General features: G+C 38.9%; 1 protein-coding gene across 1 annotated transcript in view; it reads right to left on the bottom strand.

Moving 5' to 3' along the window:
• Nucleotides 1-9140: 9140 nt before the first annotated feature.
• Nucleotides 9141-11477, bottom strand: part of CCDC170 (coiled-coil domain containing 170) — a 33228-nt gene continuing 30891 nt past the window's right edge. Inside the window, exon 12 of the mRNA XM_038132429.1 lies at nucleotides 9141-10527. Coding sequence (XP_037988357.1) covers nucleotides 10330-10527 — 198 coding nt within the window. The 3' untranslated portion in view covers nucleotides 9141-10329. The remainder of the gene's footprint in view (nucleotides 10528-11477) is intronic.

Genomic DNA, 11477 nt, shown 5'->3' with positions numbered 1-11477 from the left:
ACTAAAGCTATAAATAGAACAAGTTGCTTCCAATAAGGACTAAGGCTTGCAGAGTACTCAAAGAAAGTTTCTACTCCATTAATAGCTTGGCTGTTCTTATAAAAGGCCACATTTTCTTAGCATAAGGAAGAAAATTCCACAACAGGACTCTTTTTGATGACTACATTGATACCTAACATAGTATAATGTTCTTAATGGATCAAACTCACCTGGCCTTATCAGGGAAAAATCTGATCCTCTTGGGATTGGATGTGTTCAGCTCTTCAGGATGTTGCTTTCCAGAGGCTCTTGCACTGAGCGGGCAGCAACTGCTGGGTAACCATGCTGGACCCGTTTCTTTGCATCTGACAGCTGACCTAAACCAAATCACATTGGAAAAGGCAGCTGCTTGATCTGTCATGAGAAATAGGTTGATTCTTTAGCTCTGTGATAGAGGCCAACTGATTGAATTAGTTTTTCAACCTTTTGAAGCCCTGACAGAGCATCCTCATGGGTACTGCCACAAGACTATTCAGCAGCAGGCTCCACGTCCCGCTGCGTGACAGCAACAGCACTGGTGGCGTTTTGCCTCCCAATTCTTTTGGCCGTTCCGTATTTACACAGTCAATATTTTCCCATCAGTTTTTCTGAATTTGCATTCTGTCACTGACAATTTCTGCCTGCTTGACAAATAAAAGCACTATGCTGACTTTTACCTGTCAGCTGGGGCGTTTTAGTTGCAAATTGCCACAAATGTGTGCATCACGTCTCTGAAAACAAATCAGATAAGAGATCTCAGGCTTTTTCCTACAAAGGCAACTCCTAAATTATATTATGCACTGCCATTCAGCTTTCTTTATTATTTCTTACCTTCTTAATATGTTTCTCTGCTTCACCATAATGCTTCACACTAGCCTAGCCAGTAAAATACAACATCTGCAGTAAGTACCCATTTTAGTTTCCTGCTAGTATTTAGTAACAGACTAAAACATACAAGTACACATATAATGTAATTTGTAAAAAAAAACTGCTCTTGAAAAGTTAAAGCTTTTTTATGCCACCTAATTTGGACTACCTAGGCTTCTGAGAAGAGCAAAGGGCGCTTAGAAGCAGTTAAATAAGAAATTCCGCAGTAGCCAAAGTATTTAAGTTTTTCATAGAATATAATTTCCTTAAATTTCAAATTGTCAGCCTTTTTTGTTGCTCTTTAAAAAGCTACAGTGTTACTCTGTTATTTCTAAGGCTTTAAAAACAAATATAAATAAATACTTAACTATAGCTTCTAACTGCAAAGCTGAGGATGGAAACAGGATGGCAAAATAATGCTATAGCTATTTATGTTGTTGAAAATATTACCAACCTTAGACAGATCTCTGATACATAACTATGTACTTCTGGATGGACAAAAATCCCCCTGAAATCCATCTATTCCAGTCCCTTTCTTGTAATCAGATTCTCTCCAGAATTGTGCACATATGACTGTCCCACTGATAGGCCTGTCAAACCTTGATCACAGGTACTGCCATAAGTTTGTCAGATTTTCCCAGCCTTATTTACCTTATTTCAGCAAATAAGCCCCTCCTTTTCTGCCTGTGTGTTACTGACCTACCATGTGCTCTTTACCAACCTTTTTTGCAAGCTGTTGCCATTGCTCTACTGCTAGAGAAACAGGAATTGACACTGACGAAATGAATTGCCTTCATTGAGGGGATGAAGCACTACAAGGCACCACAATACCCAGAAAAAATGTCATTTTTTTTCAAACAGGCTGGATTTCAAGCTGGATTTTAGCTGGATTTCAAGAGTAATCAAGCACCATGTAATTGACTTTACATGTGAACTGCCTGTAACTGAGGCAATGGCAAATATCAATATGGCAAACATCACTTTATCTTATTTGATGAATACACACCACAGACTCAGGACTGGGAGTTGTTACATACTAGAAAACAAAGTCTATCATGCGTCTGGATGAAACAGGAACATACATTCTAACTACATGGATACTTCAGTAATTTGGGTAATCCTTCTACACCACTTCGCAATCTGGTCCCATTCCCTCATTGCACACCTCTGTGCCACCAGCATCCTGATCCCTCAGACCAATCATTCCCACTCCCTCACAGCACTTGGCTCCAGCTGGCGGATATTTGGGGCTTTTGCAACTCTTTCTTTTTTTAATAGACATATTTTGGTGTGAAAGAGTTATCCTTTTCTTTAAATTGAAGCTGAAAGTTTTGCAATTTTTTTTATATCTCCTGTTTTTTATCATGTGGAACTAAAAGCAACATGCCCATCTGGAAAATTATGGTAAGCTTCTAGGAGAGGCAAACCCAAATATATTCTGTGGTAATTAGGAGATCTGGAAATCTTATATTATAACTACTCATCATTTCAAAGTCCCCTGGTGTAAGTTATAACAGGTTGCTCCAGAAAAATCCCACATGGGAGTTTTCTCTTTGCTGTCACTTCCTGTTTTTATTTCTAATTTCTCTTAACCTACTAATGCCAAAAACACCCTATGTTTATGATCATTTAGAACTATTTGTGTCAACGATATTCAGATATTTTACAAAGGAGTGTGAAAGCAGTCTTAAAACCACTAAATGTGATTCCTGCATGATTCCAACCCACTTTCTATATGGTCTATCAAACAGCCTGGAGTTTAAGTGATGGCCTTCAAGCTGCAACTGAGCGGAAAGCCTTTTTTCCTTTAGCAACTGTTAAATTGGAGGGTTTAGCGTACTACAGGAAGATCCATACTTTGTCAGGAAATGCAGCTGAGAAATGAGCCCAGGAAAAGCAGGGAAGTATCAGGTCCAGCTGCAACACAGATGTGCAGCTCGGCACAAGGACAGAATGAGAGGATACAGTGATCCTTCTGCCTTGCACTTTATTGCATTTTTCAACAAGTTACTTCACTTCATTATGGGACTATTGAGATGTCCCATCTCCTGCTGGCATGAAATGCTGGGAACATTTTGTACAGTTGATTCCATCCTACATTACCTTGCTTCCTCCCATTCTTCCCACTTTATTTGGAGATGAGAATGCTGATTTCTCATGCTGCTCCTGGGTTTTCTGTTATCGCACCCAACAGACTCAACCTCAGCCTCTTGCCCTTGGCTTCCCCCCGTCCTTCATCCTGGTTTATGACCAGGAAGTTCTGAAAGTCTCCCATCTTCACCATTGCCTGCTGCTTGCTTCCCAATCATCAGCTGTCCCAAACGCTTGTTCCCAAATTCCTACTCAGCTACTCACACTCCCTCTTTTTTTTTTTTTCATCTTACAGCATACCTTTACTATATCTTTCCCACTGAACTTTCTTTCTCTTCTCTTCCCTTCCCTGTGAAACCTGCCGTAACTAGCTCTTTCGTGAGTGTGTTCCTTTTCCTTCTGGCTTGGAGATGGTCCCCTCCTTCCACTCCTGTTTATTTTTAATGAAAAAAGCACTGGGAGAAGTAAGGTGTGTCAAACTTTGCTCTGGTCCAAAGCAAGTCAGGAACACTTGCTACAAAGAAACTTAGTTTTGACTCCAGCCTGAATTGCACCAAATTGCCACATTTTTGTTTATAGATATAGGCAAATTTTAGGTTTTCCATTAGTCTTGTTCTTAGGAAGGGCTGAATCATTTTGGCTTGAATTTTCAAATAAATAAATTCTGCCATCTGGCAAGGAAGACTTCCCTCGTCCTGTAAATAAAAGCAAAGCATCATATTGCATTACAGGCAATGATACTACTGCTACAGATACATGTAAAAACTGAACTTCCAAACTAGCCCAGTCAAGAATTTCTTAGGAAAACCACAGAGAGAACATTTTTTGAGAAATACAACCTCTTCTCTGACTAGGCCAGGAAGTCACTATAAAGAGCTACAAAGTATTTGAACACACACCACTTAGGAATAAAAGAGCTATTGTGAAAAACTGTTATCCCAACTGGGGGGATTTTGGACCTCTATCACTTACTGGTGCAGACACTGTCATTTGTAGAGCTTCATGAGACAGTGAAAGGAAGCTTACCTGTTTTGATTCAAAAACCAGCTGGGCAGCAGTCTTCAGGCGCTTAGCCAGTGTTTCCTCCTGTTCCAGCTTCCTTTTTTCCCCTACATCACCAGCAGATTTCCAAGGGCAACGAGCTCCTCTTGTTTCTATCCTGAAGTTCACCCACAAGTCAGAAGTTTATAAAGCCTTGCAGTTAAGATTTATCACCAGAGGATTAGTCTGTGCAGCTTTGAACCCACGACATTATTTTCTGTTTAGGTCATTAGTCTAAATCCCTGTCTGTTTACTGGTTGCTTTTTCAAATATTTATTCTTTTTGATTCCTACACTCTCCATGGCCTCCTGTCTCAAGCTGTTGAAATGAATAGTTCCTAATCGTAAATACGGAAAAATGTCTTCAGGCATATTTTTAGCCACTTGGATCAATACATTTTAGCTCCATGACTTTGTGAGGTGCATCTCAGACACCCTGTGTTCCCAGCTCCTTCCACAACCCCTCAGGCGGCTAAATGTCATCAATACATGCTGAGACCCAGATCCCTGAGTGTTATATGAGTCACACTCTTCTCCACTCCTGCTGGACACACCCCAGTTCTGTTGTCTCTCCTCTGTCCCACTGTTCCCAATCCATGTTTTCAAAGGCAGCCAGGACTACATAGTGGTGTCATATGCTGGAGTAATACCATGGAAGTATAATTCTAAATGTCTCTAATACCAAACAATATCAAAAATAGTAAACATTGATATTACTGTGACAATCTCAGCACTAGCCTAGAACTTTTCTGCACAGCCTGGTTTAGACTGATGTCTAAGGAAAGCTCTTTGGGACTTTTACTCCATAATCTGCAGGATTCCATCCATCTACACTGATGTCCATAGTACTTCTGCTATAAAAATCGTTGCAGTCTGCTTCACAAGAATCTGCACCTGTCCTGGCTTGTCTGCTCATTTTACCCTCATGTTATTTCTCCTTCTCACAGCTCCACCTCCCCTGCAGATCCCGCAGTACATATCTGTCCCCTTGTGGCCGTATGCCTGACACAGCCCTGCTATTTCATAGGATTCTTTAAGCTGACCAAAACCTTTCAGCTCTTCCTCCCACCCACACAAACATAGACTCACTGTACCTGACCTGGCAGCTCCAGAAAAATACTTAAAAGGGGTAAGAAGCATCTAAAAGGCACTGCAGTCTTACACAAGAGATTCATCTGTGTCTTGATGTCTGCTGAGTGCCACACAATGTGCAAAGATCACACCCTGGCTAGAGATAAAGTGCAGGAGGAGGCTGCCAGGTCTGAGGGATGGAAAGTGGTGGCAGAGCAAAAGTGTGGACAGATTTCTCCACCAAACCTACACAACCCAGCTGACACTGGGGATCCTTGCAAGGCGCAGATCTGAAACCTTGCTGCATAAAGAACAGGGCTGAGCACAGAGACTTTGCTGCAGGCAAGTGATTTTGGGAAAGATCCAGGTGGGAAAGGTATCGTGAATGACCAGAAATCCAATGCAGCATGTAGAGACTAAGAAAAAAAATTGTCTTCAGATGAAGGTCGGAGAGTTGTTGCCAGTCATGTTTTTCGTCCTTTGGGATGCCTGTTGGTTTAATCATGAATCTCTGACCTCCTCTAAGGGCAAGAAGTCAACCAGAGTGGCCGACCATATCAATTCATACTGTTACTTTATAATTCATACTGCATATTTTTACATCGTTGCTGCAGTATGCAGGGTACACAGAGGAAGTACTTTGAAATACTCAGGGCTAGAAATACTCTTGCTGCTCCTTTCTGCATGCCAGTTTAATCCCAAGCCATCAATCAAAGCACAGTTTTCAGGCTGCAGGCACTCCCTGTTGGGAGCAGAGCAACTCCCTGTTGCCTTTTTAGTGTGCCCAGATTCACATTCCCATTTGCAAGGCTCCCCTGATGCCCTGCCACAGCCCCCAGAGCTGCCGTGGCCATGCTCCTCCTCACAGTACAAAAACATGACCAGGAGGGGAAAGGGCTGAGTCAGCTCTGCTGGCATGTTGCTGCCAGCCCTGGGGAAGGTCTTCCAGCATTCCAGGGGTACCATCACGTGTTTGTTTTGTAATCAGAGCTCCCAGCGCTTTGTGGGCAAGATTCTTTTTTTTTTTTTTTTTCGGATTAAATTGCATCCAGTGGCCTGTTTAAAAACAGTATTAATAGAAAACCGAATGTTTTGTTTATAACCAAGCACTCAATCTCCCCACCCAACTAAAATTCCTTTGGAAAAAAAAAAACCAAATAATTTCACAAAAACACTGAACTATAACAAAAATTACAAAAGGTACACATAACCTGGTGCTGAAACCTATCCAGCCCCCAGTCTGGTAAGAATTCCTGCTTTCCTGCTCTCCAGTCCCATTCCCAGCATTACCAGAAGCCAACTGACACTTGGATTCTCTACCTGGAACCTGTTTGGAGCCCAGTGGCTCACTTTGCAATTTGTTTCTCCTACTTATCCAAAGTGTAAGTAGACACAGGGAAAAAAATGAAATAACATATTTCAACTGTTTTATTTGTTCCCTTCTGAAAATAAGTGGTTTTTGTTGTCTCCAGGCTCATTAGCTGACTTTAAAACTGACAGAAAAGTAAACTATTTTATTCAAACACATTCTTATGTTTCATAGATTTTTTTTCTGACTCACTTATTCCTCACTAATTATGAGTGCAATCTAATAAACTCATCTGCCTTCCAGAAAAAAAAAAAAAAGTATTTCCATAGAGGATTCTTACTTGTTTTGACAAAAGAAAAAAAGAATCTGAAATCTTCCATTTGCAAAGGATTATCTTTGAACATTCTTTCCAGTTTCTATTCTGGCAAGCTATAATTTTTTTATTTTCCACATAGTTAACTAATTTTGTTTTGTATGCTTCAGTGATACAAGAAATCCCTTTTCTCTAATTTCCTAGAGAATTTCACTTCATTTTGCCTTTTTATTTTAGATGGTCAACAGAAAAAGTCAGAACCTGTAGTCTCACAAAGTACTTCTATTTCACATGAAAAGTTTGGTAGAATACATTATTTTTTCTCTCAAAATGTACCTGATTCCTCATGTGCTATTTTTTTAATTAAAATCTATTATGACTTGGGTCATTCATATTTCCCTTCTCCTGCAACATCATAACGTGCAGAATAATCCAGTAACAGAACAGCTGTAGGAAATTGTGCATGATGCAGACATCCACTGAAAATGTGAAAAAGTAAGCAAACTACTTTATACTGTAATAATAAACTACAGAGCAACAGAACTCAAAGAGTAATTTAATGTGATCTGTCTTGATGCATCTTAATTCTAATTTAGCAAGTACTTGAATATTTCTGCACTTAATTTCTTTGAGGAACCATGGTTCTACTACATTAATATTATGATGCATGGTTCTGATGTGTTGCAAATGGTATCAATATTATCAATAATATGATGCATGGGCAAAAATTCAGTTCCATGTACTTTAATACACTAATAACACTATAACACTCATTTTTCTGTCTGCTTTTTGATTTTATTTTTACTGTGTTTATAGCATGTAAATAAATGCACTTCAATATCTACAATTGCAACATTTTAATTTGTTTAGTTTTGCCTTGACACTTAGTAAAGTTGTCTTAATTTGAGTTAGTTCAGCTGATATTTGGAGAAAAAAAATGTAGTTCTGTAGCTGTACTGTTCTGTGAGTTAACATATATTACTCCTATTTCAGAATGCATTCTGTTGATAAATCAAGAATTTTATATACTTTACCATAATAAAAGAGTAATTATGAACAGATAGTAAACTCTTAATCCCACACCTTTTTTAATACAGACAAACCTAGTAAAAATAACCCACGGGAAGAGGGGTGTCTGCTGACACAACTTTAATACACACTTGCGATGCCTGTCTTGTGATGAATGCATCTTGGTTTAAAAAAGAAGAAAACATTTGAAACAAATGTTCAAAACATTCATAAGCCTCTTCTAATTTTTCTCCCAAAGGAAAGACTTACTTCAAGGCTTTATGGAACAAGCCTTAAAAAAAAAAAATTGAAAGTCAGTTTTTTCAGGGCTTACTTAAATTATATAGGTCAAAAATCACCTGAACTTTGTTTGAATCAAATTGCTTATTTATTTGTTTTGTTTTGTTTGTTTGTTTTTGTTTGGCTAAATGGAGAAATATGTCAGTGCTCTTCCAAAAGTAAAGCAAATACAGGGAATATTAGTAGTGTATTAGTAGTCAGATAATAGGTCATATTCCTTTGTGAACATGGTGAGCATTAATACTTCAAAAAATACACATCTGCTGTGCTAAAAAAAAACAGCATTAGAAAACCTTTATTCCTTCTTCTGGCTTAACATGCAAACCACTAATCAAGCATTGCTGTGAATTTCCTGTGAAAATCTGCCTCCTTTGAAATAATTTTAGAGACCCATGCTGGTGGTTTCTGTGGGGCTGGAGCTCCACTGCTGGTGCCAGGGCTGGTCACAGGGTGGCAGGGGACGAGGCTCATGGCCCTGACAGGAGACTTCAAGCCTTGTTGCAGACATCAGGAAATCATTTTACAGCGCAACCTTACTTTATATTTGTCACTCTCAGAGACTATTTCTTAATGTTATGAATATATTATCTAGGCTCTGTGGACCTAAATTTGTAATGCAATTTACTTAACTTTCAAACTATGGTAAATCATGTTTTGTATGATATTTATTAATGTGGATGAAGAAAATGGGTTTTATTCTTTAGTAATAAATCAAAAAGAAGTGCCAATAAAACCAACAAAACACAAAGTGAAACTACTTGTATCATCTCACAATGAATTAGAAAATTATTGCATCCTTTTCCACCCTCTAAATCCCCAATCAACATATCATGCCAAAAAACTACATTTCATCCAGCCTTGAACTCTTCCAGGGATGGAGCATCCACCACTTCTCTGTGGAACCTGTGCCTCACTACCCACACAAAAAAGAATTTTTTTCTAATATTTAATATAAACCTGTTCTCTTTCAGTTTGAAGTCATCCCCCCCAAAACAATGTTACATTGCAAAAAAAAAATAAATTTATTTCAATCTGGTTAGCCACAGGAGCATAAGAATTCACGCAAGATTTATTTCTGGCTTCTCAAATGACAGATTTTACAAAAGCTTGAGTGTTTATTTCTTTATTTTACAGCAAGTCAACAAGAAACAATTCTTCAGAAGCAAATGAAATAAAAACATGTTTTGAGTCCCCAGCCAGATACCGAAATTACCAGTCTTACTTGAAAAAGTGTCATTTTTCTTAAAATAGTGTGTTCAGTTTTACTGAGTGGGTCATCATTTGCTGAGATACTGTAGAAAGCCCACAAATGGTCAAGACAAAAATAAGCAAATCATCTTTACTGTTCTACACAACCATACAAAACATATAATGGGAAAACTAAAACCACAGAATCAAGTATGAATGTGCTATTAAAACAGATTTATTGTCCATATTTCTTTTTAAAAAATCATGATGTTTAACAGCACTCAGAAAGCAGTTTTTGCTACCAAGAGGTAGTTTTGTACACCTCATCATCACTTCTCTGAAAATAAACACTTTAGTAATTCAGTATTTTCTGTCATGAACAAGAATTCTAAAATAATTTTTCATTAACCCAGAAGAATTGCCACTGAAGATTAATTGCCCAAGAAATAAGCAGCTGGAACCAAACTTTTCAAGACAGCATGACCAAGGCCAACACTCAATTTTACCAAATATATTCATATGGGGCACATGATGAGACCCTGTGAGAAAGCCTTTGCTGCAAAAAATGAAATTTTTTGTTTTGTCATACAAGCAGACAAAATAAACCAAGAGAAGAAAAAAATCTCTTGTTCCAAAATTGACATAATCCTCTAACTTGCAGACAACTGTCTTGAAGCTAAAGCCCTTATGTGTAAAAATGCAGAGATGTCCCAGGTGGCAAGAAGAACAGCAGCAGAACAATCCCTACTTGATTTCATCCTTGTCACCTAGCGGTAAAACACAAGGAATGCCACTGAGGCAGACATCCTGTAACTTCTCAAAACTGTGAGCTGACCTAGGGTGACCCATGACTTCAATGCCTCTGCACTGTAGCGTGAGGGCATTGTTGATGTGTTGCCTATCATTTTCATAACTGAAGTATTAAGCTGCCCAGGGATTTTCTGTTTGCTGTCTCCAGGCTGCTGGCTTGACTCTACCCATTCCAATCAGTCTCTCTGTTGAAGTTCTAAAAATTGGCCCTGGTTGGTGTCTCTGGAATTAGGAACAGAAATAGGAATCAGTTTTCTATGGAGGTACAGCAGGTAAGGAAGCAAATAGAAAATTTTACTTTGTTCCATCTCCATTCAATGAAGAAGCTGCATGTTTCTTTGCTGCTCCTCTGGGGTCCTTGCCACATCTTTGAGGCAGACACAGGGGAAGAAGTGGTGCTGATAGGAGTGAATCAGCCCTTCAAGGCGTGAAATGATCTCATAGTCAGGAAGAGTCAGGCTGGCAATGTCGAGGCCCAGCATCCGCGAGATCACCTCTCGGAAATCTGCCAGCTGCGAGAGCAAACAGAAAGGAATAAATCAAATAGGAAGCAAAGGAGATGTCAGGGAAAACATGTACATATAGGCATATGTGCAAACACAAGCACTTGTGTTATCAGTGCTACATACAGGCATTTCAGCTGTTGCTCAATACAGAGAGCAGAAGAGGACAGAAACAGCCCTTTGGGGCATACATCAAATAACAAAACACAAACAGTTGAGATGTCAAGTATCTCATACACAAAACAATTTTCAAGTGTTTCTTTAGTATCTTTCACAAGCATATCTTCCCTGCTGACTCAACTCCAAAAACTGAGGAAAACACACTTTTACTTGACCCAGATGACCAAAAACTGTACAAACTGGAAACCCTTATAAACTCTGCACTTCCCAGAGCAAAGGTTGTTGCTTGTCCTTGACCACCATCTGCCACCTCTCCCCTCTACCCTGCACTTTCTTGAGAAAAAAGAAAGGAGGATGTTAGAAGAAAGGTGGAAGTTTCTGGCACATCCTGCAGTCTGACTTTGATTTGAATCAAGATACAGCCCAAATTCAGGATGCAGCTTAAGAAAATGCTTGTTTTTCTTCTGTGCATAGCTGCTGAAAATGTCATAGGAATAGTATTTGGTAAAGTAATTAATTAAAGACACCAGCTTTCTCTCTGCAGTTCCAAATGGACAGACATCCACAAGTAGCTGTCATCACTGCTGATTTACTCTTCTTAACTCACAATATGTATCATTATCAGTCAAACTTCAAGGCCTCTTGAACAGACAATAACATTTAAATAAATTACAGCCAAAATGACAAATGCCTTAATACTCCTTATCATCAACACATAAAAGAGGAAAATGTTACTATTTGAGGAAATATGCTTTTCTTGCTCTCTATTTGAATGCCAAGATCCCCATTCCCAAGCAGGAAAGAGACTCAAAATGCCACAAAATCATCAGAAACATTAA

The sequence above is a fragment of the Motacilla alba genome, chromosome 3, assembly GCF_015832195.1.
Source record: "Motacilla alba alba isolate MOTALB_02 chromosome 3, Motacilla_alba_V1.0_pri, whole genome shotgun sequence".
Taxonomy (NCBI): domain Eukaryota; kingdom Metazoa; phylum Chordata; class Aves; order Passeriformes; family Motacillidae; genus Motacilla; species Motacilla alba.
The sequence above is the reverse complement of the archived record's forward strand: the minus strand, read 5'-3'. Positions and strand labels throughout refer to the sequence as shown.